General features: G+C 52.9%; 3 protein-coding genes and 1 long non-coding RNA gene across 15 annotated transcripts in view; 3 read left to right on the plus strand and 1 right to left on the minus strand.

The window, feature by feature from the left end:
• The first annotated feature begins 211 nt into the window (after nt 1-211).
• Nucleotides 212-8,088, plus strand: LOC119157488. Of its 5 annotated transcripts, none has more exons than XM_037408481.1 (16): nt 212-931; nt 1,087-1,194; nt 1,434-1,506; nt 1,631-1,790; nt 1,882-1,927; nt 2,832-2,890; nt 2,997-3,032; nt 4,048-4,100; nt 4,395-4,527; nt 4,604-4,800; nt 5,018-5,063; nt 5,165-5,230; nt 5,791-5,850; nt 5,988-6,070; nt 6,241-6,335; nt 7,187-8,088. In XM_037408481.1, the coding sequence occupies exons 1-16, from the start codon at nt 895-897 to the stop codon at nt 7,219-7,221; spliced, it is 1,287 nt and encodes a 428-aa protein (XP_037264378.1). In that variant the 5' UTR covers nt 212-894; the 3' UTR covers nt 7,222-8,088. The 5 variants fall into 5 exon arrangements, with proteins under 5 accessions (XP_037264378.1, XP_037264387.1, XP_037264395.1 ...); XM_037408490.1 differs by having other exon boundaries at nt 1,634-1,790; XM_037408498.1 differs by lacking the exons at nt 6,241-6,335; nt 7,187-8,088 and having other exon boundaries at nt 4,962-5,063; nt 5,723-5,850.
• Nucleotides 8,089-8,324: 236 nt separating this feature from the next.
• LOC119157519 (histone H3.3A) lies at nt 8,325-10,157 on the minus strand. Its single transcript, XM_037408522.1, has 4 exons — nt 9,957-10,157; nt 9,345-9,486; nt 9,120-9,273; nt 8,325-9,024 (listed from the first exon to the last, which is right to left on the minus strand). Exons 2-4 carry the CDS (start codon nt 9,470-9,472, stop codon nt 8,896-8,898), a joined length of 411 nt encoding a protein of 136 aa, XP_037264419.1. The 5' UTR covers nt 9,473-9,486; nt 9,957-10,157; the 3' UTR covers nt 8,325-8,895.
• Nucleotides 10,158-10,328: 171 nt separating this feature from the next.
• Nucleotides 10,329-12,646, plus strand: LOC119157527. Its single transcript, XR_005107556.1, has 2 exons — nt 10,329-11,703; nt 12,005-12,646. It is a non-coding gene; the product is annotated as an uncharacterized LOC119157527 (long non-coding RNA).
• Nucleotides 12,647-13,752: 1,106 nt separating this feature from the next.
• Nucleotides 13,753-24,157, plus strand: part of UNK (unk zinc finger) — a 46,182-nt gene continuing 35,777 nt past the window's right edge. For 2 of the 8 annotated variants that reach the window (XM_037408449.1, XM_037408422.1), the window contains exon 1: nt 13,753-13,948. In XM_037408449.1, the coding sequence (XP_037264346.1) occupies nt 13,851-13,948 (98 nt within the window). In that variant the 5' untranslated portion in view covers nt 13,753-13,850. Of the gene's footprint in view, nt 13,949-15,313; nt 15,558-24,157 lie in introns of those variants that run through there. The other 6 variants (XM_037408413.1, XM_037408442.1, XM_037408432.1 and 3 more) reach the window with 4 other exon arrangements.

Here is a 24,157-nt window from a genome sequence, read left to right on the forward strand (position 1 = left end):
GCCCACGGGCTCCGCCCCCTGGGTCCCGCACCGCCCCCTGGGTCCCGCACCGCCTGCGGGCTCCGCCCCCTGGGTCCCGCACCGCCCCCTGGTCCCGCACCGCCCACGGGCTCCGCCCCCTGGGTCCCGCACCGCCCCCTGGGTCCCGCACCGCCCGCGGGCTCCGCCCCCTGGGTCCCGCACCGCCCCCTGGTCCCGCACCGCCCCCTGGGTACTGCACCCGCCCCCGGGATTCCGCACGGCCCTCGGGCTCCGCATCACCCCGCCGGCGGCCGGACTGGAACTTTCGGCACTTTGGGACCGAGCTGGGGGGGCCCTCCCGGTGCGGGCAGCCCCCTCCCGGTGCGGGCAGCCCCCTCCCGCGGCCTGGGAAACGCTGCTCGTGCGCGTGCACCCCTATAGGCAGGGCGACAGCCGCACCTACACACGCCCGTGTGTACCTATGGCGGTGCCGGCACCGGGGGCTTTCCAACACACGTACCTGCCCCCCCGCCCCCCCTGTGCTGGGGTAAGTGTCGACACACGCGCACACACGTGCACCGCCGACTCTTACATAGGCCATATATATGCCAAGACATATATTTTGTGTACGTGTATCTGTGCGTGTCTGTCACACCTATATACATCAGCGGCTGTCAATGCTTTTGATACACGTAGAGGTTTGTATGTATAGTTGTGTGTGTGCCGGTGTGCTGTAAGTGTGCGGGGTAGGGGTGTCGCTGTGTCGGGGTGTCGGTCGGTCCGTGCCTGGCCGGCAGCGCAGGGGTGGGGGGTGTGAGCCGGGGTCCCCCCCGCGGGGCCGGGCTACTCCGCTCCCGGGGCGGGGCCGTTCCGGTTCCCGGTTCCCGCCCGGAGCCTCTCGCAGGACCTCCCGGGCGGGGGCAGGACGAGCCCATGGCCAGGAAGGAGCCGCTGCTGAGCGCCCTTAAAGGTAAGCATGGCCCCCCAGGGCGGGCCGCATCCTGCCGGGGTGTCAGGCCCGTCCCACAGCACCGGCAACCCACGCTGGGGGGGCTTGAATGAGTGCCCCCCCCGCCCCGCCGGCTGGGGTGCCACCCGTGGGTGCTGATGCTCCCCTCACCACAGGCGGGGTGCTGCGGCTGCGGGAGGGTGGGGGGCCCTGCACCGACACCTCGCCGCACCTCGCCTCCCTCTGCCAGCTGCTGGAGAGCATCCTGCGCAAGGGGCTCCAACGTGAGTGGTCCTGTGTGCCCGGGCAGGGGGGTGGCAGCATCCCAGGGCCCACGTGAGTGGTCCTGTGTGCCCGGGCAGGGGGGTGGCGGCATCTCAGGGCCCACATGAGTGGTCCTGTGCACCTGGGTGGGGGGTGACAGCATCCCCATGCCCACCTGAGTGGTCCTGTGCACCTGGGTGGGGGGTGTCAGCATCCTGGTGCCCACGGCGAGGGGCCTCGCGCTCCCTTTCTCCCGCAGAGCCAGCCTGGGGCTTCAGGAGACGGGATTACTGGCACTGGCTGGAGCAGCTTCCCACAGGAACCAGCGGCGGGTGAGCAGCCCCAAGCCGTGGTGGTGTCCATCGCGACGTGCTCCCCCCAAAAGACCCCAGGTGCAGGGGGGTGCTCCCACATTCTGCCAAAATCTCCCCCGCGCACTGCTTCCGCTCTCCCCAGCAGGCCGACCCCTCTCTCCGCCAGCATCCAGCAAGTGGGCAGCTGCCAGGGCGTGCGGACGGCACAGGGTCGCGGGCGGCACTTTCTGCGCTTGGCCCTGCAGAGGAAGGTGCTGGCGGCGGCCGTACAGCAGCTGGCGCAGACCCCCCGGCTCCTGGAGGTGCAGGACACAGTGGGGGGCTGTGACCCATGGGTGGGGGGCGGTGGGCAGCGGCACGGCGGGGTGATGGTGCCGTTCCTCTGCGTTTCAGTTTTACGATCCGGTGAGCTCCATCCTGGGCAATGAAGACCTTCTGGGTAAGACGGGTGGCTCCTCCAAGGTGGGGTGCAACCTGCCCCCGGGGTGGCTGTCACAGGCATTATGGCACCCTGATGCTGCAGCGGGGGATGTGGGAACAGTCCATTGGGATTTTTCTAAGCCAAACTTAGTGGTGAAATCGGAATCTGCTGCTGCAGAGGTGGAGAACGAGGCGTAAACATTTAACCATGGTTTCAATCCATCTAAGGTTGGTTTTAGTGTCATGGGATAGGAAAACTGCTTCTGATGTGTCTCCTGTGTTACCTCTTTGCACCAAGGGTGCTGGTTAAGCAGCCTGGCTTCTCGGGGAGCCCTTGGCAGCTGGGTCTAGGCTGCGGTCCCGTGGGGGGGTCACAGGGGGGGTTGGTGCGGTAACTGGCTGCGTTGCCTTGGCAGGCTGTACCACCCCACCCGCAGCCATGCTCCTTGGGGGGGGCCGGGTGAAAGCCTTTAATCTTTTGATTATGATAAATAACCCCGTGTTAAACCTGTACCTTGATGGCTTATAAATCACCCACACTGCTGGTTCATGAGCAGATTGCAGATCTCCGTCAGTGTAATTGCAAGGCTCGGTGCAGGAGAGCCTGGGCAGCTTGGCTTTGCATGTAGGGGGAGAAATGGAGAGCAAGTTGCTCGTCAGCAGCGTTTGCTGTGAGCCTTGGTCTGAATTTGGGGACATCAGGTGGCAAGCTGCAGCACTTCTCTCCCCGTGCCGGCAGCAGGAGCCCGGGACGAGCCTGCAGCAGCAGCCAGGGTGCCGTGGTGCTGGATGCTCTCAGGGCCTCACTCCCCAGGGCTCATCAGTTATGCTGAAAATGGCTTTATTCGGACCCCTGCCATGTCCCTGCCAGGCTGTGGCTGCCATGAACCCAGCGGTGACACTCTCTCCCTGTCCCTCTGCAGAGCCCTTCCTCTCGCTGCTGCTGGTGATGACAGAGATGGATTTCTCTCTGGACCTGCAGGTACGGTGACAAATCAGTGGGGTGGTGGCCAGCCCATGGCTACTGGTGTTTGGCCCTGGCCCCTTCCTCGCCGGGACCGATGGCACTGACACTCCTTTGTTTGCAGAACTGCAGCTTCTTGGATGAAAGCTGGCTGCTGCCGGTAAGAGCTCCCCTCTCCCCAGAGTCATCCTTTCACCACCTGGTCCTCGCTGAAAAGTCCAATGAGGAAGATAAGGAATGATGTGGTGGGGAGGGATTGCCACACAGCCCTACCCAGCCACAGCCAGGGGTGAACTGGCTCAGGGCCACCAGCACGAGCGGAGCCATCTCTGCCACCGAGGTGGGATCCTGCTGGGTGCCTGTGCTGTCACCGGGAGCAGATTCCAGCATTTCTGGGAGTAAACCCAAGCAAGAGTAGTACCCAGGCCTATAAACTGCTGACATAAACAAAGTTTTCCTATGCTCCCTTCCCTGCTTTCTTGCCAAAAAAAATCCCCGTTTCCCTGAGCTGACACAGACTTCAGTTGGGTTTGCTCTTGGTTTTGCTCCATGAAATAGTGCATTTATGGAGAACAGCAGGGACGCCTTGATGGCTTTTAAAAATGAAGAGCAACCCTCCGCTGCCTTTTTAACCCAAAAGAATCCCAATAAAAAAGCTCTAGGTGGCTCTGGAGCTGGTTGTGGTGTGCGCTGAGCCATGGCACTGCGGCGGAGGCTGGGATCCCGTTGGCTTTTGGGCATTTCTAACAGCTGCTGCTCCTGGCCAAGCTGGCCACATTTCGGGTCCCTGCTTAATGCAATGTGACAATAAATGCCACCACGAAGAGCTTCAGGAAGGGGCAGCAGTGCTGCCCTGGCTGCGTGGGGCAAGGCAGGAGGGCTCATCGCACAGTTCAGGGTTCACCTTGCTGCTTTGCCATCCCATCCATCTAGCAGGTTTGTCCCTCCAGGGTCTGGCCACAGCTGAATCCCAGGAGAGGACAGGGATGAGCAGCCACTGATGGTCCCAGCTCAGCCCAGGGCACTGGGGACTGGCCTCCCAAAGCCCTGGCTTGGCATTGATGCCAGAAATGATCCAGGGCAAGGGGTCCCCATCCTCCCTGTTGTCCTGGTCATGCTCCTTGGGCATTCTGTGGCCATTGCCAGGGCCACTGGCACTGGGCACTCTCTTCCAGGTGTGCATCACTTATGAGACGGTCCCGTGCCGAGCACTGGGAATGGTGCTAAGGTAGGAGCCCTTGATCCTCCTCTCCAATCTCCAGCAGGATCTGGACTCAATGCTCCTTTCCCCCCTGCCATCACCCGCCCACCCCCCCAAAAAAAGGAGGGGAGATAAATACCCCATTGACAGCATCAGGGTGCTCTCGGGTGCTTTTTTCACCATCGGCTCATGGTATCTGCTGCCTGTGGGGTGGCTTTTCCTTGCCTCCGTGTATCGGTGGCACATCACTGATGGTACAGAAGGGCTGGGGGAGTGGGGCTGGGTCCCCGGTGCTGAGCTGGGGCTCGGCCACATGCCCAGGTACGTGGATGGCCGCGTCTTTGTCACCGAGGTGCTCCCTGAAAGCCAGGCAGAGGTGGATGAGGTGGTGCTCGCCGGTGACATCCTCGACGAGATCAATGGCTGCTCTCTGAGAAATGCCTACAACGGGCAGGTGGGTGGGCATGGGGGACTGGCATATCTCCCCCTCTCCTGCCCCCTGTCCTCCCCTCTGCTTCCCCCCCCTCTAGGCCGGGGCCATGCTGCAGAAGCTGAAGGGACAGCCGCTCAGCTTCCGCCTGCTGCGATGGCGGTGGCACGACGGGGAGGTCTACGAGCCGCTGCTGCCCTACCTGAAGGTCCTGAAGGAGAAGGAGCCCCAATTCCAGCTCCAACGCGGTCCCCGGCACAGGAGCGAGGGGGAGCCATGGGGGCTGCATGGGGGCAGGTAGGTCTGGTCCCACAGAGACCCCCCGGGAGGGGCTGGGGGTCCTGACATCAGGGCAGCCCCCTGCCCACACTATCCCCAGCTCAAGGCTGTGGGGCTGAAGCTGCCCCCATTGCCTGGGGGCGGTGGGGGCCTGTGAGCATCTTCCCTGTGAAGAGCAGGAGGAGGATGAGCAGGGGGTCCTTGCTCTGGTGCCCCCCAGCCCTTTTCTCCCCAGGCTGCTTTACAACCTGCGCTACCTGGGCCAGACCAGCGTTGGGAAGGTGAGGCGATGGGGCAGAGATGTGCCCAGGGGTAAAACGTCTCTGCTGAGTTTCTTTTCACTTGTCCATGGGTTATCCCCCCCCTTCCCGCTCCGTTTCAGTGTGGTGGCAAAGAGGTGCTGGACCGGGCCATCTCCGCCGTGCTGGAGAGGCACGCGGCAGCGCGGGTGAGCGATGGGGCTGAGGGCATCCCGGGAAGGGCTGGGGGAGAAAACTGCAGGGAGAGGTGTCCTCTGCCCGGGGATATTTTTTCCTGCCAGCTCCAGGTTTACTTGCACAGGCTGAGTATTTGACACCCCCACCCCTTTGGGTTTGTTTTGATTGTGGGGTTGTTTTGGGGTTTTTTTTCCTGGTTGGTTTTTTCTCCTGGTTAGAAGTGTATCTGCAGCCAGGAAAGGAAAGTGCATTAAGGAAAAAAAATAGAACCACTCTGCAGGAAAGCACTTGGAAAGCTGTGGGGAGGCTAAGCCTGGTTCTGGCGTGCCTTAAGGCTCAGGTCACTTGTTTTAACCTTTTTTTGGGGGGGTGGTTTGTGAAAAGATTCAGGTGCAGGAGCACTGGGTGGTAGAAAAAAGGGCAGCGCAGGGAAAACTCCTTGAAGAAGCTGTGCGTGACTGTGCTTCATCACCTCCACTTCCGAATAATCTCGCTCTTGTGAGTGTCTTACGGAAGCAGAGCTCAGCTGCTGTGGTGATGGGGGCTTCTTCCTCCTCCATCCCCCATTCAGGAGGTTTTATTTGATGTGAAGGAAGCAGAAGTGCTCATACGGGAGAAACCTTCTTCCAAGGTAAGCAAGTGACTCCCCAGGCTGCCTATCCCATGGCGCGGGGAGCCTGGCTGGGGGGGCCATGGGGCCAGTTTAAACCAGGAACAGGGATGACAGGGACGGTCCCCAGTGCCACCTCCCTCTTGTCCCCTGCACAGCTCCTGTGCCGCTACCCCTACCCCACCATCTCCTGCGTGGGACGCTGCATGGACAGCAGCAATGTATTCGCCTTCTGCGTGGCGTAAGTGTTGCCCGTGGGCCCTGGGAGGGGGGATGGAGAGGAATGTGGGTCTGAGAAAATAAACAAGCAGCATCCAGACCAGCCGCAGGGTCTCTGGTGTGGTTACAAGCCAGGGCTGGGCTTTCAGAGCTGCTCTCTCTGCCGGCTAATGTACGTGTTTCCATTTTTAGTGCTTCCCCGGAGAGCCCTGACAGGAGCACGTTCGACTGCCTGGTGTTTGCATCGAGTTCGGAGCAAGAATGCGAGGAAATCATCAGGAGAATCGGTAAGGGAGCTGTTTATGTCTTCAGATATCATCACAGGGAGATTGTGGGAATACCAAGAATTGCTGTTCTGATCCACCACATGGAAGATGTAACTTAATTTCTTTTTTTGTTGAGGTTACTAAGATGAATAGATACTTTGATAGAGTTTTCTGGTGGGTTTGGGGTTTGCATAGTGGTTGGTTTGGGGTTTGTTTTCTTTTTTTCAGAATTGCTAGACAATGGTTTTATTTTAAGAAACGGCTCCTAGGCATACCCAGACGTTTCATTGTTTCCACTAAGAACTTGGAGGAAACAGTGTTTTCGAGGGATGTTATTTTAAAACATAGTTTTCCTGCAGGAGCCCAGCCTGCTACTGCAGTTTAGCACCAAACCAAGCATTCATAAAGCCCATTCTGATTTTTAACCTGCCTAAATGCAAGCTGGGTGGCGCTTCCCTAATTGCATGGCTCCTGGGCCACTGACAACACTCGGGTTTCTCGTGGGGACATCTCTGCCATATGTCCCCTCGACGGGCTGTACCCCCCGGGACAGCCCTGCCTGGGCAGTCTAGCTGGGATCACTCAGCATCAACCGAAGTTTGAGATGGTGCTTAACTTGGATCCAGGCCTTGAAAGCAATGAAGCTTACGATTTAGATGCAAGGAAATCTTTTCTTCACTATAGGTTTAGCAGTGAGGGAAATACTTGTTTCAGTCCTGATCCTGGATCATTTTATAACACGTTTTTAGCAGCCCCGTGGCAGACGTAATGGTGTTATGGGGCCGCCTTTGCTATGCACGCATGCGGAGCGGCGTAGGAAAGGGTGCTGGGGAAGCTGTGTAGGAGCGGGTGCTGAGTACCTCTTCCTCCAGCTGCAGGATTCAAGCACACGGAGTGGTTTGTCTGAGAAGGGAGAGCCCTGGCTCCAGCCCCCCACTCCCGGGAGCAGGAGCCGGGACGGTTTCACGCCGTGGCCATGGAAGGAAGCACTGCAAACGCATCCAGTCAGCGAATGATGGTGCAGGTGGCCAGTGCTGCTCTCAGGTGTAACTATTGCTGTTTATTCCTCCTGGAATGCTGCTTCTGCCATAGCACTTTTAATTTCATGGAAATAAATTGAGATGAGCTAGTTCAGCTACTTCCCTGTGCTACTTTTCTGTGCCAGCCCTACTAGTGCAGCCTGTTCTTTTAAGAGCCAAGAGCTGGCCTCACAATTCCATTTAAATTGTTAATTACCTGTGTTTCACACGTAGTCTGAGCAGCTTTCCTCCACCATGACCTAACAGGTATATACGGCTGTTCCCAGAGGCACCGCTGAGGAAAGCAGATCTGCCTTAGCAGAGAGCCTGAAGAGCTGTTCTGAAGCGAAGGCTGGAGTATAATCCCGTTTCATCAAGAAAGCTTAGATGGGAAATGAGAATCTTATTGAACACCGGTTCCAGTTTGCTTAGCAGCCCATATGCTCTCAGGTTGTGTAATTAGCTTTCCCACTTGCCCGCTGTCCTGCACCACTCATGCTGGCTGCTGTTATTAACCGGGACTTAGTCACGCAGCCACACACACCCTGCACCAAGACACTGGTGAATCTGGGAGAACAAGCTGGTGTTTTCCTTCAGGCAGACCAGTCACACAACCAAAGCATACTTTCCCCTGCATCTACCAGAAAGGAGGAGCAAGAAAAAAAAAAACACCACCTCAACAATTTAGTTTGAGAGTTGTGCCTGAACAGCTGACAGGGGCAAGCAGTTAGGCTTTATTAAAAAAAAAAAAAAAAGCAGCAGCCAAGAGCCCCCCACAGCAGCAGGGCTCTGTCTCACAGGCCAACAGCAATGACTCAAGCTACAGCAAACCTCTAAAAACCACTGAGGGTGGCCAGGGCAAGCTCTCCATTCTGCTGACAGACAAGATTAAGTTGCCACAGCAGCAGTCCATGATGACAAGCACCTACTGGAGCCAGGAGGAGGAAGCTTCTTCAAGCCCATACAAACCAAATGACAAAGACTCCTCACATGTGAATGTAAAACATTTAATTTAAAAATGTTGACACTACAATATATAAAATAGCTATTATAAATGCACATAGTGTATTCTATAGCTGCCAGGTTTACGTTTTTAGGAAACTGTAAGTTACACTGTGGTTAAGACTTGTAGTTTCACCCTCTGAAAAAGTCCACATTTGATCACAGTGATGTATGGTCAGACTAACAGCCCCAATTGTTAAACACTTGGATCAAGTCATAACCAGTTTTATTGCAAAAGGACCCTGTACACATTTATATCAATTCTAGTACCTTACAAGTTTAGCTACCCAACAAGTCATTAACATACAGAAACATGCATGAGAAGCAAGAAAGATCACCCATCCCTTCTGCATATTAGCAACTTGTCACTCCTGAGCAACAAGGCTCACATCACTGAGGTTTATGTGAACAGTCACTTTTAGCATTCATCCTGAGTGAAAGATGGAATGACTTAAGTACAAATGCAACATATTATAAACAATTTCTTACAAAAAAGTCACAAATTAAAACCAAAGTATTTTACAGAATTTACTACAAAACACCATAAAAACAGCCTTCACTTAAGCCCTCTCCCCCCGTATCCTGCGAGCCAACTGGATATCTTTGGGCATGATGGTGACTCTCTTGGCATGGATGGCACACAGGTTTGTATCTTCAAACAGACCCACCAGATATGCTTCGCTGGCCTCCTGTTTCAAGAGCAGAAGAAGAAATGTCGTTAGAAACCCTCAGCGAAGCACGCTCAGCGCCGCGAGCGCCGAGGCCCAGGAGGCCATAGCAATACCTGCAGCGCACCGATGGCTGCACTCTGGAACCTCAAGTCTGTTTTGAAGTCTTGGGCGATTTCCCTGACCAGCCGCTGGAAGGGCAGTTTGCGGATCAGCAGCTCCGTCGACTTCTGGTAGCGGCGGATCTCACGGAGGGCGACGGTGCCCGGCCTGGTGGGAGGAAGGAGCGGGTGAGCCGGGGCAGCGGCTGCGGCAGCGCCGGGCCGTGCCGGCGGCCTTACCTGTAGCGGTGAGGCTTCTTGACGCCGCCGGTAGAGGGGGCGCTTTTTCGGGCCGCCTTCGTGGCCAGCTGCTTGCGCGGAGCCTTCCCCCCGGTGGACTTGCGGGCGGTCTGCTTTGTACGGGCCATTTTTCCTCACTTACCTACGGGGACAGGCGCACGTGACACGGGGCCCAGCGACCCCCCACGCCCGGCCACACGGCGAGTCCCCGCTCCCTCCCTTCCCCCTTCCCCCCTCGCCCCCCCGCAGCCAGTCGCCTCAAGATCCAGAAGCGGCAGATGTCGGCGAGCTGCCCCCCCTCCCCCGCCACTGAGGCGGGCAGGCGGCCAGCGGCCTCCCCCGGGAGGGGGAGGAGGAGTCACGGTTCCCCCTCCGCCCCCGCTTCGCGTCGTGGCCCGGCCGCTCCCCTCCTCAGGGGAAGCCGACTGAGTCACGCCGCCTCCTTCTTCCTCCCAGGCCGCCCCGGGGAAGGGGGGGGATGGGAACCGGCGTGACTCAGGGCACGTAGGCATAGGCCCGGCCTGCCCGCCAGGCTCGAAGAGGAACGAAGGCCGCCAGCGGCCGCGCAGCGCCGCCTCCCGCCATAGAACGCGCCCGCCGCCCGCCGCTTACCGCTGGGAGAAGAAGGGAGCACCAGTGCCGGTAGCGCTGCGCACCGAAGCCTGCGCTGCTCCTGCCACGACCCGCTCGGCAACCAACCACCCCCTCACTGCGCCCTCCCCGCCGCCGGGACTCGCCTTTTATAGCGGGGGCGGCACACGGCGCGTTGACCTCACAATGCCTGGAAGCAGCGCGCCGCACCATTGGCCGGGACCTCCGCCGGCGCCGTGGCGTCACAACACACGAAGGCCGTGCTCCGGTTCCTCGGCGCTGATTGGACGCGTACCCGGCCGCTGATTGGTTGTTAAAGTAGGCGTCCGATTGGGTATTGTGGGGCGAGAAGGGGCCAATCGACGGCGGGCGGGTGCTCTGCGCGCTGATTGGACGAAATGGGGCACGGTTTGGATCCTACCCTTTGTTGCAAAGCTCCACAATGGGAAGTCAATAGGAGCGGGGCGAGCGGCGGCGGGGCGCGGCGGGGCGGTGGGCTCCCCCGGGCACCCCCCGGCCGGCCCCGGCGGCCGCCGCCGCGTCGCGGCCCGCCCCAGAGCGCCTTCCCCGCCGTGTGGTGCGGAGGCGCCCGGCGGGGGGTCTGCGAGCGGCGAGGGCCGGGCCAGGCCGCGGGGCCGTCCGGGGGGGACGGCGGGTCCCCTCGGCCGTCTGTCCGTCCCCCTCGCCCTCGCCTCCCCCGGAGCCGCAGCGCGCAGGCGGCGGGGAGCGGCGGACAAGGCGCGGGAGCCTCCGGTGCGCGGCGGTTCGCTGGGGGTCCGCGTCCCCTCCCCGGGCGCTCGCAAGTGTCGGGGGGGCCGAGCGGAGCCCCCCGGGGGGGGCAGGGTCCGCGCCTCCGGCATTGCGTGCCCGGTTCTGTCCCTGCAGGAGCCCGGCAGCACTCCGCATGGGCTGGGGGTCGCACCGGGCAGCACTGTTGCTCTGTGACCCCCCCACCCAAAAAAAAAGTATGGGGAAGCCGGCCCCAGGGAGGGACCCGCAACACGCAGGGGCTGGGGCTGTGTCCCCCCGGGTGCCTCCATTCCCCAAAGCCCACCGACTCTGTGGGTCGCCCTCAGCGCCGAAGGCCATTGCAAAGTTTCATTGCAAGTAGAAAGCCAGAATTTATGTTCCCTGTCAGTAACATCTAGCAAGATAAACAACAATTAAATAAAAAGCCTGACTTTGGCGGGAAGTTGCTGCTTTAAGTTATACCTCGCTATATATTACTATTAAATTGTATTAGTAGCAACTGCAGAGGCAGGTCCCTGTCCCCATGGGAAGGGAACCGCGATCAGGAAGAACAGGTCCTGAATGCCCCACGGTTGTGCCGCGCAGAACGTATGGCGAGCACAAACGGCCCAACTGCTGCTCCTAAAGGTGTCAGTGAGCTCCACAAACCTCCGCATGGCTGTCATCGTGCAGGCTTGGCATGAGGTTTTGCATCCTCCCTGAGCACCTGAGTCTCTCGGGCCAACACCCGGCACGACAGGCAGAGCGAGGATTGCCGTGGCACCGGAGCTCGGCACGTAGGGAGCGTCTCTCCCGCTTCTCCGCCTGCTTGGGTAAGTCAAGCAAATGGGTGCCAATATGGTGTGACAGGATTGTCACATGTGCCTGGGCCAGGGCTGCCTGGGGACCGGATCTCCTGCATGTCTCCCCGGCCTCTGGGCCTCATTTTCAGGGTAATTTTCTCTCTTGTAAAGGAAAACGTTAATTGCCAGAGCCAGAAAGCTGCATATCAACGGAATGACTTGGGAGGTGTGAGTAGGTAAACAATTGTTTGCATTCTATCTGTTTTGGAAAATCAGAAGTGAAGAATTCCCCTTTCATCCCAGTCGTTCTTGCTTAGGAAAAAGAAATGTAGAATCCTGTTCTGGTGATAAAAATGGCTACTTAAAATTTGTTACTTTTAGGAGCCTAGTCCACCGTCACCAGTGCCATGAGTGTGTAATGTTTCTCACTAGCAGTTGAGATGCTCCTTAGATATTTCCTTTATCCCGTGTTTTCATAGCAATGGCTGCTTACGCTTCTACTTTTGGAGACACTTTTGATTTTTTGTTCTCTTTGAGACTGGAGAAAAGTCGTGCATCCCCTTGGATGAAAGAGGCTGAGGGAAAGGCATACACACCAAAGGTGGAGAGAGCGAAGGAGCACACGTTAACAAGGACCTGTGTGGAGATGGAAGTAAACACACCCTGGGTGCACGTACCTGGCAGGTCTTAAACCTGTGTTTGTTCCTAAATCGTGCTGTTCCTTGGCAGAGCGTGCATCGAGTTGTCCTGACTGTGAAACAAAAGTGAACTGGAAGAGGAAACGGTGTCAGTACCAGACCAGAGAGCAAACATCAGCGTAGAAGGACTTGAGCCCGCGGTTTCCAAACCCCTGTGTACAAAGTGCACGTTGACGGTTCCTTTCTCAGTGTGCTGTGTTGATAATTTAAGGGTGGGGGTTTTTTTCCACAGGTTCATTGCTGACAGTGATTTTGTGTTGGGCATATAGGCGTGTATGTGTAAATATTAACTGAAATCCCTCCACACGTATTGACGTAGGAAAAGCCGTCCTGCTTGACCAAGAGCTGTATAATTACAGTACTCCAGCCTCCCGTGGAGGGTTGTGAGAGGAATAAGAAGGTATTGATATCCTATGACTTATTCCTGCAAATGCAGGGCAATAAGCTATTAAATTACCCTGGTAAAAGCCTGCCCACAGTAGACGCTGAATCGGTATAAATAAAAATTTTAAAAGTTGTTTCCCTCCCCGAAACAGCGGCAGCACGGGCTGCACGCAGGCCAGGCCCGAGAGTTTATTATGAACATCTTTCACCCCGCGTGCACTGGCAGCGTTGGGGAAAGGTGTTTGCCTTCTAAACCCTGGCTGCCCTTTGCCACACAGCTGGAAGATCCCAGCCAGGCCAGCGGTTCTGTGTGGAGCCCAAGGGATCAAAGTCCTATTAAAAGAAACTCGTATCATTTCCTCCCCCAGGAGAGAAGTTAATTTACGGAGGAAACTCTTCCCATGGGAATTCAGCCGTTTCCTTGGACACGGCTCTTTTTTGGGGGGGGGAGGTGGGGGTTTTGGGGTTCTCCTGGGGGAGGACAGGGAGCCCATGGCATCTCCTGGTGACCCAGCATCCGGGGGCCTTTGGTGTAACGCCTACTGGGAGGTAAGTTCTCCACTCGGCTCGCTGGGCCTTCCTCCTCCTCCTCGTCCTTCTCCTCGGGACTGCAGTGCTATTCCCGGGCACTTCCTGGACGACGTTGTCCCGTGGGTGGGGAAGGCTGCGGAGCAATGAGAGATGCCAACACTAAAATAACCCTTTGGCCAGGACACCGCGCTCCCGCGTCCACGTTCGGTCCCTGGGGCGGAGGGAGGGGGGGGAGGAAGGAAGCGAGGCCGCCTGCCACAAATAGCTCCCCATCCCCTCCCCGGCCTCACCCCGCACCCTGCCCGGCCTGCGGGGGCTGGGCCCAGCGTGCAGCCCGCCGGGGCTCGGTGCCGCCCGGTTCCCCGCCCGCGGCGGGGGCTCGGTGCCCGGCCTGGGGGCCGGCCCGCGGAGGGCCGGGCCTGGCAGCGGGTGGGATCCCGCCCCGCCGCCGGGGGGCGCCCCGGCGCGCAGCCCCTCCCCTCGGACTACAAGCCCCGCCGCCCCCCGCGTGGCCGGAAGCGCGGGCCGCGCGGCCGCGGGGCGCCCCTGGGAGCTGTGGTCCCGCCGCCCGGAAGCCGCCGCCCGCCGCGTCCCGGGTTGGCGGAGCGTGCGCCAGCGGCGGGACTACAAGTCCCGGCCCGCCCCGCGCACCGGGGCGGCAATGGCGGCGGCGGCGCCTGCGCGCGGCGCCCTCCGTGCGGACCGCGCAGAGTGAATAATAAAGGTCTCCTCGGCGGTAGCGGCGGCGGCGGGAGCGGAAGGCAGGAGGCATGTCCAAGGGCCCGGTGGCGAGCGGCCCCGCCGCGGCCGGGCCGGCGAGCGCCGCCAGCGCGCTGCAGGCGCAGCCCGAGAAGCCGCAGCACTACACGTACGTAGCGAGCAGCTCCCCGCCGCCGCCGCCGCCCGCGCGCCAACACGCGCCTGACGTCAGCGGGCAGCGTGCGGCACGCGCGCACGGAGACCCGCCGCCCGCCCGCGCCGCACCGGCTGGAACCGGCCCCAACCGGCGCGGGCCGGCGGGTCCCGCCTGCGGGGGAGGGAGCGGGGGGGGGCGGGGGATGAGCGGCTCCCCTCCCCCATTCTCCCCCTTCCCCCCCCCCCCTCCCTTCCCCCCCCTCCCCCGCCGCGGGTCGAGGCGACCGTGATGCACCGAGGCGGCGGGGCACCGGTGGCCGCGGCCTCCACCGGCGGGCCCGGCCCCTGCGGCGGGTTGGCCGCCATCGCAGCTCCGGCCCCCTTGGCGGGGGCGGCGGGGCCGCTGTCAGCGCTGCGCCCCGGCCCCTGGGCGGGCGGCCCGTGGTGGGGGCCCGGCCCCCGTGCCCGCGTTTTGTCACCTCAGACGGTGGTGGCACTTCGGGGCGTTGGGCCCCTTGTGGCCTGTCACCCCCGGCCTGCGCCCCCTGAGGGGGCCTGGGGGCTCCTCGGGCGGGAGGTGGCGTGCGGAGGCGGGTGCCGTGCTGAGTGGCCATCCCAGAGGACCAAAGCCCTGCTGGTGGGCACCTCGCTGCTGCCTGTGAGGGGTCTCTCGCCGGGGTGGGTGTCCCTCGCCGGGGTGGGCAACTCTGCAAAGTTGCCCACAGGCGAGCAATGGGAGTGTCTTACACGTGTGTGTGAGAAATGCCCCCCATAGGAAATGTTACACAAAAACCACAAGAAGTGCTTGTCCTGTGCCCACCTTCCCTCACGCCGCTGGGGTGCGATTCCTCCATGAAGGAGGAACAGTCGTGCGTGTCACCTCATGGTGCGTGTTGCCTCCGTCATTGGAGACAGCACCTCAGTGAAGTCTTGTTGCTGGAATATGCCTTCCCTAAGCAAAAAACCCACCGTTTTGCTGCATTGTTCCGAGGATGTAGGACCCCCTGGAGCTGCGTGAACTTGGCCTGTGATGAGGTTTCTGGGTTGGGAATTGTGGCAATGGCATTCAGGTCCCCATTTGCGGTAGAGATAATGGGGTGGTTTAAGAGTGAGCGTTGTCTTCGTGAGGATGGGCTAGCGGTGAAGATGTAATGGATAAAAATATCAGGCGTTCCCTGTCCTCCTTAAAAGAAAAAAGTTTGGGACTGATCCTGGTGAACAAAATATGTGTGCTGAACTGTCTACCCTTATCACTTTAGGGTGTTGTCTGCATACAGAAAAAAATGTTGTACGAATTACCCATATCTCTCACTTGTGTTGATGCCCCCACCCAAAATGAGAAGGGCAGGTTCATAGTGTGGTCTGTATTCCTTTAGTTTGTGTTTTCATAACGTTGGTGATGGACGTCTTCCCTGTGTTCACACTGTGATACGTGGAATAACAAGAGCTGCAAGAAATGCAGAGGCACGGATCTGTACGACCTGTATGCCTGCTGCAGGGATCACAGGCCACTTGACATCCCCTTCCTTCGATCTGTTTGGAATACCGAGTCTATGGCTGAGGGCTTTTGGCTTTTTGAAGATCCTGTTGTGATCTTCAGGAAGCTGGCAAAACACAGCCTCGTAAGTTGCTTTACTTCTAGTGTCTGCACTTAAAGTTTGACAGCTTTATCCGACAAACTGGCATGAAGGAGTCTGCTAGGACTGTTGTTGTAGTGGTAAAAGAAGGTACAGGACCTGCCCTTAGAGGTGGAGTGGCACCAACGACAGAGCAGCAGTTGGTCAAAAACAAGAGAAGGAAAAGCCCGGGTGGCAAGTAGGTGAGGTAGAGAGGTTAAGTGCATTAGGTAGAGGAAGACAAAGCTGATAACCTGGCTAAGCATGGCCACAGAACCAAGGATGTTAAAGACTAGGAAAGAAAATGTGGAAGAAAAAGTTCAAGAAATGGGAGGGGGAGAAGGAAGATCGAGACCTGGTAGCTGAAAAGGACAGAGGAGGAAAAATGGGACAGTGAGGAGCAAAGGTGGTGGTGCAATTAGCTTCTTTCCAGAGGGTAAAACATGTATTTTCAGATGGATGCTAAAAATACTTCAGTGAAAACAGGTGCAGAGAAGCTGAATAACGATAAGCGAAGGATGGGTTTGGGGGCTGCACAGTGCTGACAGCAGGATGCAAGCCATACTTTGAAAGTCTTGGATTTGTACGCTAGGTCACATCATACTGTAAACCTCCTTCCAATAACATATGGGAACTTATCTGGGGGTTGCTCATGTAAGCAAGTTGTATGTTGTCAAAATGTAAATATTTTCTTCCTTTTTTTTCCCTTAAATACAGTTTGTTTCCATAAAATGACATGAAGGTTACAAATTGTAAGCTGAAGTGAGCTTAATTATCTGCATACTTTTCTGTTCCCTGGGGACAGGCAATCTGGTGCTGGGGAATCTCTTGTCTTGGAAAGTTTTGGTTGTGTTTGTCAGGAGATGTCTCGATTTCCATACTAGTGTCAATCTCTAAACTCTTGGTATTATTTGCATGAGATTTTTTGGTACTTTGAACTGCAGTTGTAGATCCCGTCAGGAAGCCTTTCTATTTGTTCTAGATGTACAGCAAAAGAAAATCTGGTGGGGGAAAAAAAAAATCACTAATTCTATTATCTCATACCTTTGGTACTGTTTGCTAGTGGAAGAAGAACCTAAAAAACCCCCTTTGATTGCGTCCTTGGTAGCAGTTGTTAGCGTGCAGTTGGATGCTCCTGGAGACCAAGTCATTTTGGTATATGCCAAACTTTGCTATTTAATTATGAATGTTGTTTTTTTCATCTGGGGATCTGGTATTCCGTTTGTAGAATTCAAGTGAGTAATGAAATACTCAACAACTGCTGTTGTGTTCTCTCTGGGTTGCTGGGTTAGACGTTGCTGCGCGTGGCTGGCTCTTGCAATCCCGCAGCTCCCGTAGCAGGGTGAGGTCAGTGTATTCCTCAGAACAAAGGGGTGAGATGGGCTGGTTTGTGGGGTACCGGCGGGCTGGCGTGGCTTTGATCTGCTTTGGGCGATGTGCTGTGCTGGGGTTAGTTGATCGCTTGTAGTGGGAAGTGGATTTGGTTTGGGTATGCGCTGTCAAACCTCAACCAAGTATTGACTTTGCACTGTGTCTTAGCTCTAGCTGGCATGGTTATTTCTGTATGCGTTTATCTCTGTCTTTAATGTATTATCTACAAATGTGGATAGAGGCCAAGTTCAAAGAAACTGAAAGCAAGAGATCAGTCACTTGGAGTTGTAGATACCGGGTACTGTGGTGTAGTTTTGTTCTGGTACAGGCTATCCATTTGGCCGTTGCCATCTTCCCGTGTTTTCAGTCAGACTGGACTCTTTAATTGTGAATTGTAAAGATTGTATCCACTGCTTGGGTGTTTATTGATCTGGCAGAATTTAGATAAGTGAAAGTGGAGCGGTCCTTTGTTCACTGTGCATTCACCTGGAAGTCAGACAGTTTAATAACTCTGCAGGGAAGCAAACATTTGGGTGAAGATAAATTAACCCATTTAATTAAAAAACCAAAGAGTGCCTGCGTTCTAGCTATTCAAAACACACACGCTCAAAAGCAGTGTTGAAAATATTCTGATTTAGGTGATAAACTCTTTGGGACACAGATTTGTTGGGCATAACCCAGATCATCACTACTTAAGATAATTCTCTTGAGCGTGCTGGTCTTAAGTATGAGCAGCCATCCTGTACATAAACTTCAGGTTTCCGTGTCCCCACAGGCTGTACCCTCCCTCGCTTGAGTTCTGGACCAAGATGCCTGGGAGCGCATCCTGTCTTCCTTTGTACTACGGCAAGATAAGCTTTGTGATTATGCCGTTGCAGCATAAAAGACAAAAAAACTTGTCTTTCCTTTTGCACGAGGGGAGGAATTGTGGGAAATTCCTGAAGGATTAGTACCCTGTAAGTAGCACTGGAACTGCATCCACACGGTTGGTTGTGCTGTCATGTTAGCGACCACAGGCTTGCACTTACCCAGGCTTTATCTCGCAACCATTTCCATGCCAGCCGATTCAGAGGTAGAAGGACTAGTGCACTTGAGTGAAGGACATTTTAAGTGGGGTTGAAAATCAGGTTGGTGCAATGCTTTAGTTATAGCTCAAATCAAAGATGTTTTTGTAGCTGCATGGCTTTGAGCAGTGCCTTGTCTGGTGGTTTCTCAGCCTTAACTAGGAACTCTGATTAGGACAGCGATGAAAATAAGGGGTGAAGAAGAAATAAGAACAAGATCATAGGTGGACTCGGATTTCAATGGTGAGCTTGCACGCACGGTCTTATTTATCTCAAAATCTTACATTTACATTCGTACTCAAAACTAATGGCACACAAAAACGCACCTCGAAGTATTTGTAGTAGCAGAGCGTAATCCTTCTTATCAGTGGACAGTGTCTTATCACTGGCAGGGTGAACGCAGCATGACTGATCTCAAATGTGCCGACTGACTGTCTGTGGAAAGAAAACTAAAAACCAGATGTGTAGCTAACACATTTTCAGAATTGTTGCTTTTTTTGTAGGTGGCTTGCTCTTCTAGGACCCTTAGCATTTGTCTGCGTAGACTGTTAGACTGCTTTTGATGTGCTTGACTTGGGTGGTCTTCACAATCTAGCAAATACCCTTTAGGCTTTTGAATTGTTTTTAGAAACCCTTTGTGTCCTTTTTAAACCATCAGAACTCTTAAAATAACAAACTTGTTGCCCTAATTCTGCTTTGGTTTTACTGGTGACAACCCTTAGATCAATAAGCTGGTATGGACTTAGACAAAAATAGAAAGCGGGCCTGTTATTTAAACAAAAAACCCAAACAAACAAAAACCCCCACAAAACCCCCACCAACAAGTAAACCTCGTGCGTTTTTACGTTTCAGATTTGGTAATGCCCATGGAGGTAATTAGGAAAGCACAGAATGAGTCAATACTTCTAAACCAGGGACTTAGCAGCGGTCCACTACTTCATTACCTGTAAATGTCGGCTTATCAAGGAAGTATAAGCTGGTTATTATTGCTGTTTTGTAAGTCTGTGTGAACTTTACTGAATACAACTCTACCGCAAACTGTTATTAGGAAGCGTGAATAGTTAGAGGAAGTTGGAAATACAAAGTACTGGAGTGTGAACAGGAAGGGCTGCCTTTGCAGTATATGCTTACCACCAGATACATACCCTGAAAAATAACGCTCTGGATTTTATGGTTCCTCGGAGGATGAGTGTTGAAAGCCTGCAGCTCGAGAGATGGACTGGTGGGTGGCATGGGCCGTTCGGGCCCCATCGGTGCAGGTGCTGTGCAGGACTGTGCTGTCCTGGTTGATGCACGTGTTGAGGCAATAAGGGATTTCTCCCTTGCGTTGAAGTGGGACTGGAGCTGTGGTTTCCTTGCTACGTTCACACTAAATGAGTGAGTACCTTGGGATATCAGGGAATTCACAGAGATAACTGCTTTATAGGTGGCATATAAATGTTTTGTAGAGTGAAAAGCTTAATGTACTGCTTTGACATTTTCAGAATTAGTTTTGGTCTGGCAAGGCTTGGTATGTCAAAAATCCGAAACTCTGTGAAAGAGGAGAGGGATTCAGTCATGCAGAATTGTTCCAACTTGGAAAATGGTTCTTTCAATTTTTTTAATTAAAAAAAGTATTATGTTAATGCTTATACGCTCCTTATGTTAGCATGTAGGATAATTTTTTTCTGGCATGGGAGACAATATTAAAATTAATAATTCTTTTAGAGAACCTCAGAGTTTAGAGCTTCCTATTATATCACTTCTTCTCATTTTGTAGGTTTATATATTGTCTAATTTTTTTTTTTATATTGTGTGGCTTTAAGGAAAAATTCTGTTGGAATTCAGTATTTTATTTTCTTTAGATCTATTCTTTCCACCAGAATAAGGTTTTCCTAATTCCTATGAGGAGCTGAAATGTGCAGCCTTCTTGTTACAAAGGATTTGACCAGTGTCCTCTGGAAAATCTCCCTGCAGTGCATTACAGCGTATCTGCCTGGCTGTTTGCTGGATGTTGCTGCCCCTGTAACAGCGTGGCAGGAGGGAATGTGTCAGTACATCAGTTAATCACGCTTATTGTGTAGCATATTAGCATGAGCTAACTGTCACTGGTAGACTGTATTAATATACCAGGCTGTGAACTGGGGCAGCTGGAGAGCAGGCACGCGTTCCCTTCTGTTAACCCTGTTATAAGGAGCTGTAATTTCTGAGAGAGGAGCAAAATAAAGAGCTGGAGCAGTAACATCTTAAACTGCTGTGTTGAGGCTCATGAGAACCTCCTTGTCAGGACCCGAAGAGCTATGTTCCTTTTCAGAGGATGCCAAGATAGTGTTTTGTTCGTTCTCTTAACTTTTTCTTTGCCTGTTAAAAACGTCATAGATCTTTTTGAAAGCACAGGAGACGGGGCTGAAAGAGGTGATGAGAAGTCACCTGGTCCGTCGCTTTGCCTAATGGAATCACCTACATCTAAACCTTTTCTAAGAATTTTTTGGTTGAGTTGTTGTTGCTTTTTTAATATTGTGTTAGTTTCCTCCTGAAAAACACCATAAACTAGATTTTGGTGAAACTGTGGACTACAAGAGGGAGACAATCACAGAGGTTTTGATCTTACAAAGACTTTATAGAGTGTCTAAACTTTTTGTAACATTCAGCACAACATTTGCAAATTGAAGTTGTTACTGAAAGCTATGCCCTGTGCGTGCACAGAGCTGGCCAGCAATTCCCCTGGTGTCCTAAATTAATGGAAGGTCACGTGCTGACAGGCTGTAGAGCAAGTGCAATTTCTTAGCGACCTTTTTTCTCCACTTTATTGAGAGATAGTTTGTCTTTTGTATCAGGGCAATCAAAAATACAAAGCCTCACTAGAAGGGTACATAGGGAGATGTTAAAGGCTTGTCCTTTCTCAAACTCCACCTAGTAATGACAGCCAATTTAGATGCTTGTGATAATTTTCTCAGCAATCTCTGTCTTGTGTATTTTGATCATCTGAAATACTGGTTGTAATGAACGTGCCCTTAAAATGAATACCAACAATTTCTTCTCTTTTTACCTTTGTTGCAGGCTGTCTTCTGATTCATATACCCTCACCCTGCCGTACAGTGTTCATTCAGGTTTAGAAGGTTATTGTCACAACAAGAAAAGTTCTAGGTTTTCCTTGAAGGAAATATTTCAATTTTAAGTGCTAAAGTGCAATGATGGCAATAAAGGTGCTAGCTCACTGAAATGCTTGATACTGGCCTGATATCTCTTAATAAGAGTCAGAGCCGTTTAATTGAATGTAGTTATCAGAACACTGGCAGAAGAGAAACCTATACCAAGTTTGTTTTCAGACAAGAAAAATCCTAGGCCGATCCCCAGCTCTCTGCTGGTCAGACACTGCAAATAAATTTCAGTAGAGCATACTGGCTTATTAGGAATGATAACGCAGTTAATTACAGTTAAGAAATTAAGGTTGGGTTGCTTTCTATCATTGTATGCCTATAATTTCTTTAGATTAATAAACACTCATGCTCATATGGCAAGGGAAATAGTTTCTTGAAACTATATGTGATGAATATCTGCAAAAATCTGAATTTAATAGAAGCTTCCCTATTGTTCTAATTGTTGGCCTTCATCTTCAGCATGTCACCATAGTTCAAAAAGAAACTGTCGGTCCATACCCAATATGCTCAGAGGTGGTTTTTCTTCTCTAATTTTCAATAGACTGTGAACTTTCATTAATGGCACTTGAATATTACCATCGTAGCAGAAATAAAACCAGCAGATGCCTCAGGACAATTGTGCAGCTTTACAGCAACAACAACAACAAAATTGTTTGCATGTTGAAAACATTTCGAGAGTGCCACCAGATTTATTCATATATTGATCAGTTGGAATGGAAGATGAGAAGCTGTGATGTAGCCTGGGATTTGATTACTTTCCCCTTGGTGGAGAGCTGGTATACTATGTCTTGATGCCAGCGTACCTATTTGAAGTGCAGTCTGGTGGGGGGTTGTATAATGGTGCTTCTTTGGACCAGTCCATCTGTGTGTGCAGGATGTTTATTCTGAGGTGTGCATTGCCTTACGGAGCGTCAAAAGAGTCCGCTGGGCTGTAGCAGACACTGATGAAGTCTGATTTGAGTGCTGGACGGAAAAGAAAATTGATTGAATGGCTAACATTGATTCTTCAAAATCAGCCAGTAAGGGCTGGCTTTTATCTTTGTGCTGGCATACGTGTTATGGGATGCAGGTTCATGCTTGTTAGATAATCACCGTGTTTTGTTTCAAACTCGCAACAAAATGGCTGTTCACAAATGTGAGCCTTTCCAAAGAGGCTGCTGCAAATCTGGTTGGCATTTAACCTGAGAAGAAGCAGATGCTGTTTCATTTTCAAATGTAGATTGGTCTGGATGAGGGCTTTATAGATCTGTTGTTTCTTGAGGAGTTTTGGGTTTCTATTTTTGGTCCAGTATAAGCATAGGCCTTCAAACAGTTCGTGTGCTGTCTTATAACTGTTGTACGGGGCTGTGGTTGATCTACGAGCTGACTGTTAAATCATGAGGGTTCTTGGGAATGGTCAGGAGAAGGAAGGCTACTGTGCTGTGTTTCTGAAGTACCACGTGAGACAAGCTGTTGGAGGTTAGCCGCTTAAAAATGCTCATAAAAATCTGTAACTGAAACCCTGAGCTATGTAATGGCTTGTATGGAAGTAATATTTTTCTGAATTAGCCTTTACGAATTCTTGCATGTGGGATGTTTTGTTTTGGGGAACTAGCAGAGTGAGTAACGCAAGTTTTAGAACAGCCCAGCCCTGTTCCCAGCCTTCACTAAGTGTTTCTGTAGTTGCTAGCCCTGGGTAGGCTTTGTTAGTGGTTGCATTGATGGTGAGAGGAGTAGTGTGGAAAACATTACGGGAAGCTGGAACTTTAATTTTTACGGCGCAGGACATCAGTGTATTATTCAGACCTTAATTCATTGTAGCCTAGTGCGGCAAACCTGATGCCTCTTAACTCCGTTTGAACTCTGCCTTTTTGCAGGCGTTCTCCATGTGTCTGAGGCTACAAACACTAATGCCAGGATAAAGAAGCATCATCTAACTGATCCAGTTAATATAAAATAGAAAATTTATCTGGATAGAAGCTGTATAAATGGCCATAACGGACAGGTCTGTGGATGAAGGTTTTTGCAAAGTAATTACTAGTAAAATATTTAACTGCTCATATTTAAGCACATGTTCCTGTATTGTGCTGACAATTAAACCAGGTATAAACCTTCAACAGTGTGCAGCTGTCTGGATGCAGTAGGCTCCAGTATTTTCACTGAAACAGTTAGGCTCAACCCACATGTTATTGAAAAATAATTACTTCAGTATGATCCTGTTTTCATAGACTCAGCACTTACACAGGTGCTGTAGGGAAGGATTAGTGGCAGCTGAGTAGTTTGTAGAGCAGAAACCAGCCCACAGAGTGATGAGGGTTGTCTCGATTGGGGGCGATCCCTGTTTGAAAACAAGGTGTACTTTAGGCACAGCTGTGTTGTTTACATAAACTAGCAGTGTCAAATTGAAAATAGTTATTTAAACTTGGAAAGAATTGGCTATGTGTTTTAAAACATTGCATGAGCCATCTAAATGCTTAGTTAATTTTGAGGTCATGTCAAGTAATACATATTCATGGACAGCTAATTTTGGGGAAAAAAAAAAAGATCGAACTCAAGGAAATGGAAATGTAAACTCAAGGCTTTATGCAGAGTTCTGGATCTTGCTGAATGGCTTTTAAGGAAACACGTAGTGTAGTTAAATGTTTGCATACGCCCATGCTTGGATTGTTTTAATTAAAAAGGTGAAAGCTCTGTGTAAACAAACACTTGTGTTTAAAATGGATTTTATTGCTATGGCTTGGTCATATACATTTCCTGCCGCTGATGCATCAAGTTTATGCTTTTTAAAGAGAGAAGCACGCACCGCCAAAAAAATTACTCAAATTGTTTTATTTGTTGGGTTTGAATGACACCACTCGATGCATGCCAAGCCTAAGGGTTGCGCAGCTCGAGGGAAGTCTGAGCAAGCACCTCTTTTCCCTGGCACCCACTGCCTGTAACACAACTGTGAGTCAGTGGAGCTTGTGGCTTGGCTGTTCACAAATGTGATAAATGTGCATTTTATTGAGTTAACTCCGAGGTGAAAGCCTTGATTTTTCCTTCCTTATCAAGA

Source organism: Falco rusticolus, chromosome 1 (genome assembly GCF_015220075.1).
Source record: "Falco rusticolus isolate bFalRus1 chromosome 1, bFalRus1.pri, whole genome shotgun sequence".
NCBI lineage: Eukaryota > Metazoa > Chordata > Aves > Falconiformes > Falconidae > Falco > Falco rusticolus.

What these genes read in the sequence shown, in the direction of transcription:
- LOC119157488 (XM_037408481.1), top strand. Translation starts at nt 895, where the DNA reads ATGGCCAGGAAGGAGCCGCTGCTGAGCGCCCTTAAAG. An exon ending in ATGAAAGCTGGCTGCTGCCG is followed by an intron (nt 3,033 to 4,047) that starts GTAAGAGCTCCC and finishes ACTCTCTTCCAG; the next exon opens with GTGTGCATCACTTATGAGAC. An exon ending in GCACTGGGAATGGTGCTAAG is followed by an intron (nt 4,101 to 4,394) that starts GTAGGAGCCCTT and finishes CCACATGCCCAG; the next exon opens with GTACGTGGATGGCCGCGTCT.
- LOC119157519 (XM_037408522.1), bottom strand. Translation starts at nt 9,472, where the DNA reads ATGGCCCGTACAAAGCAGACCGCCCGCAAGTCCACCGGGGGGAAGGCT. An exon ending in AAGAAGCCTCACCGCTACAG is followed by an intron (nt 9,274 to 9,344) that starts GTAAGGCCGCCG and finishes TCCTCCCACCAG; the next exon opens with GCCGGGCACCGTCGCCCTCC. An exon ending in CAGCCATCGGTGCGCTGCAG is followed by an intron (nt 9,025 to 9,119) that starts GTATTGCTATGG and finishes CTCTTGAAACAG; the next exon opens with GAGGCCAGCGAAGCATATCT.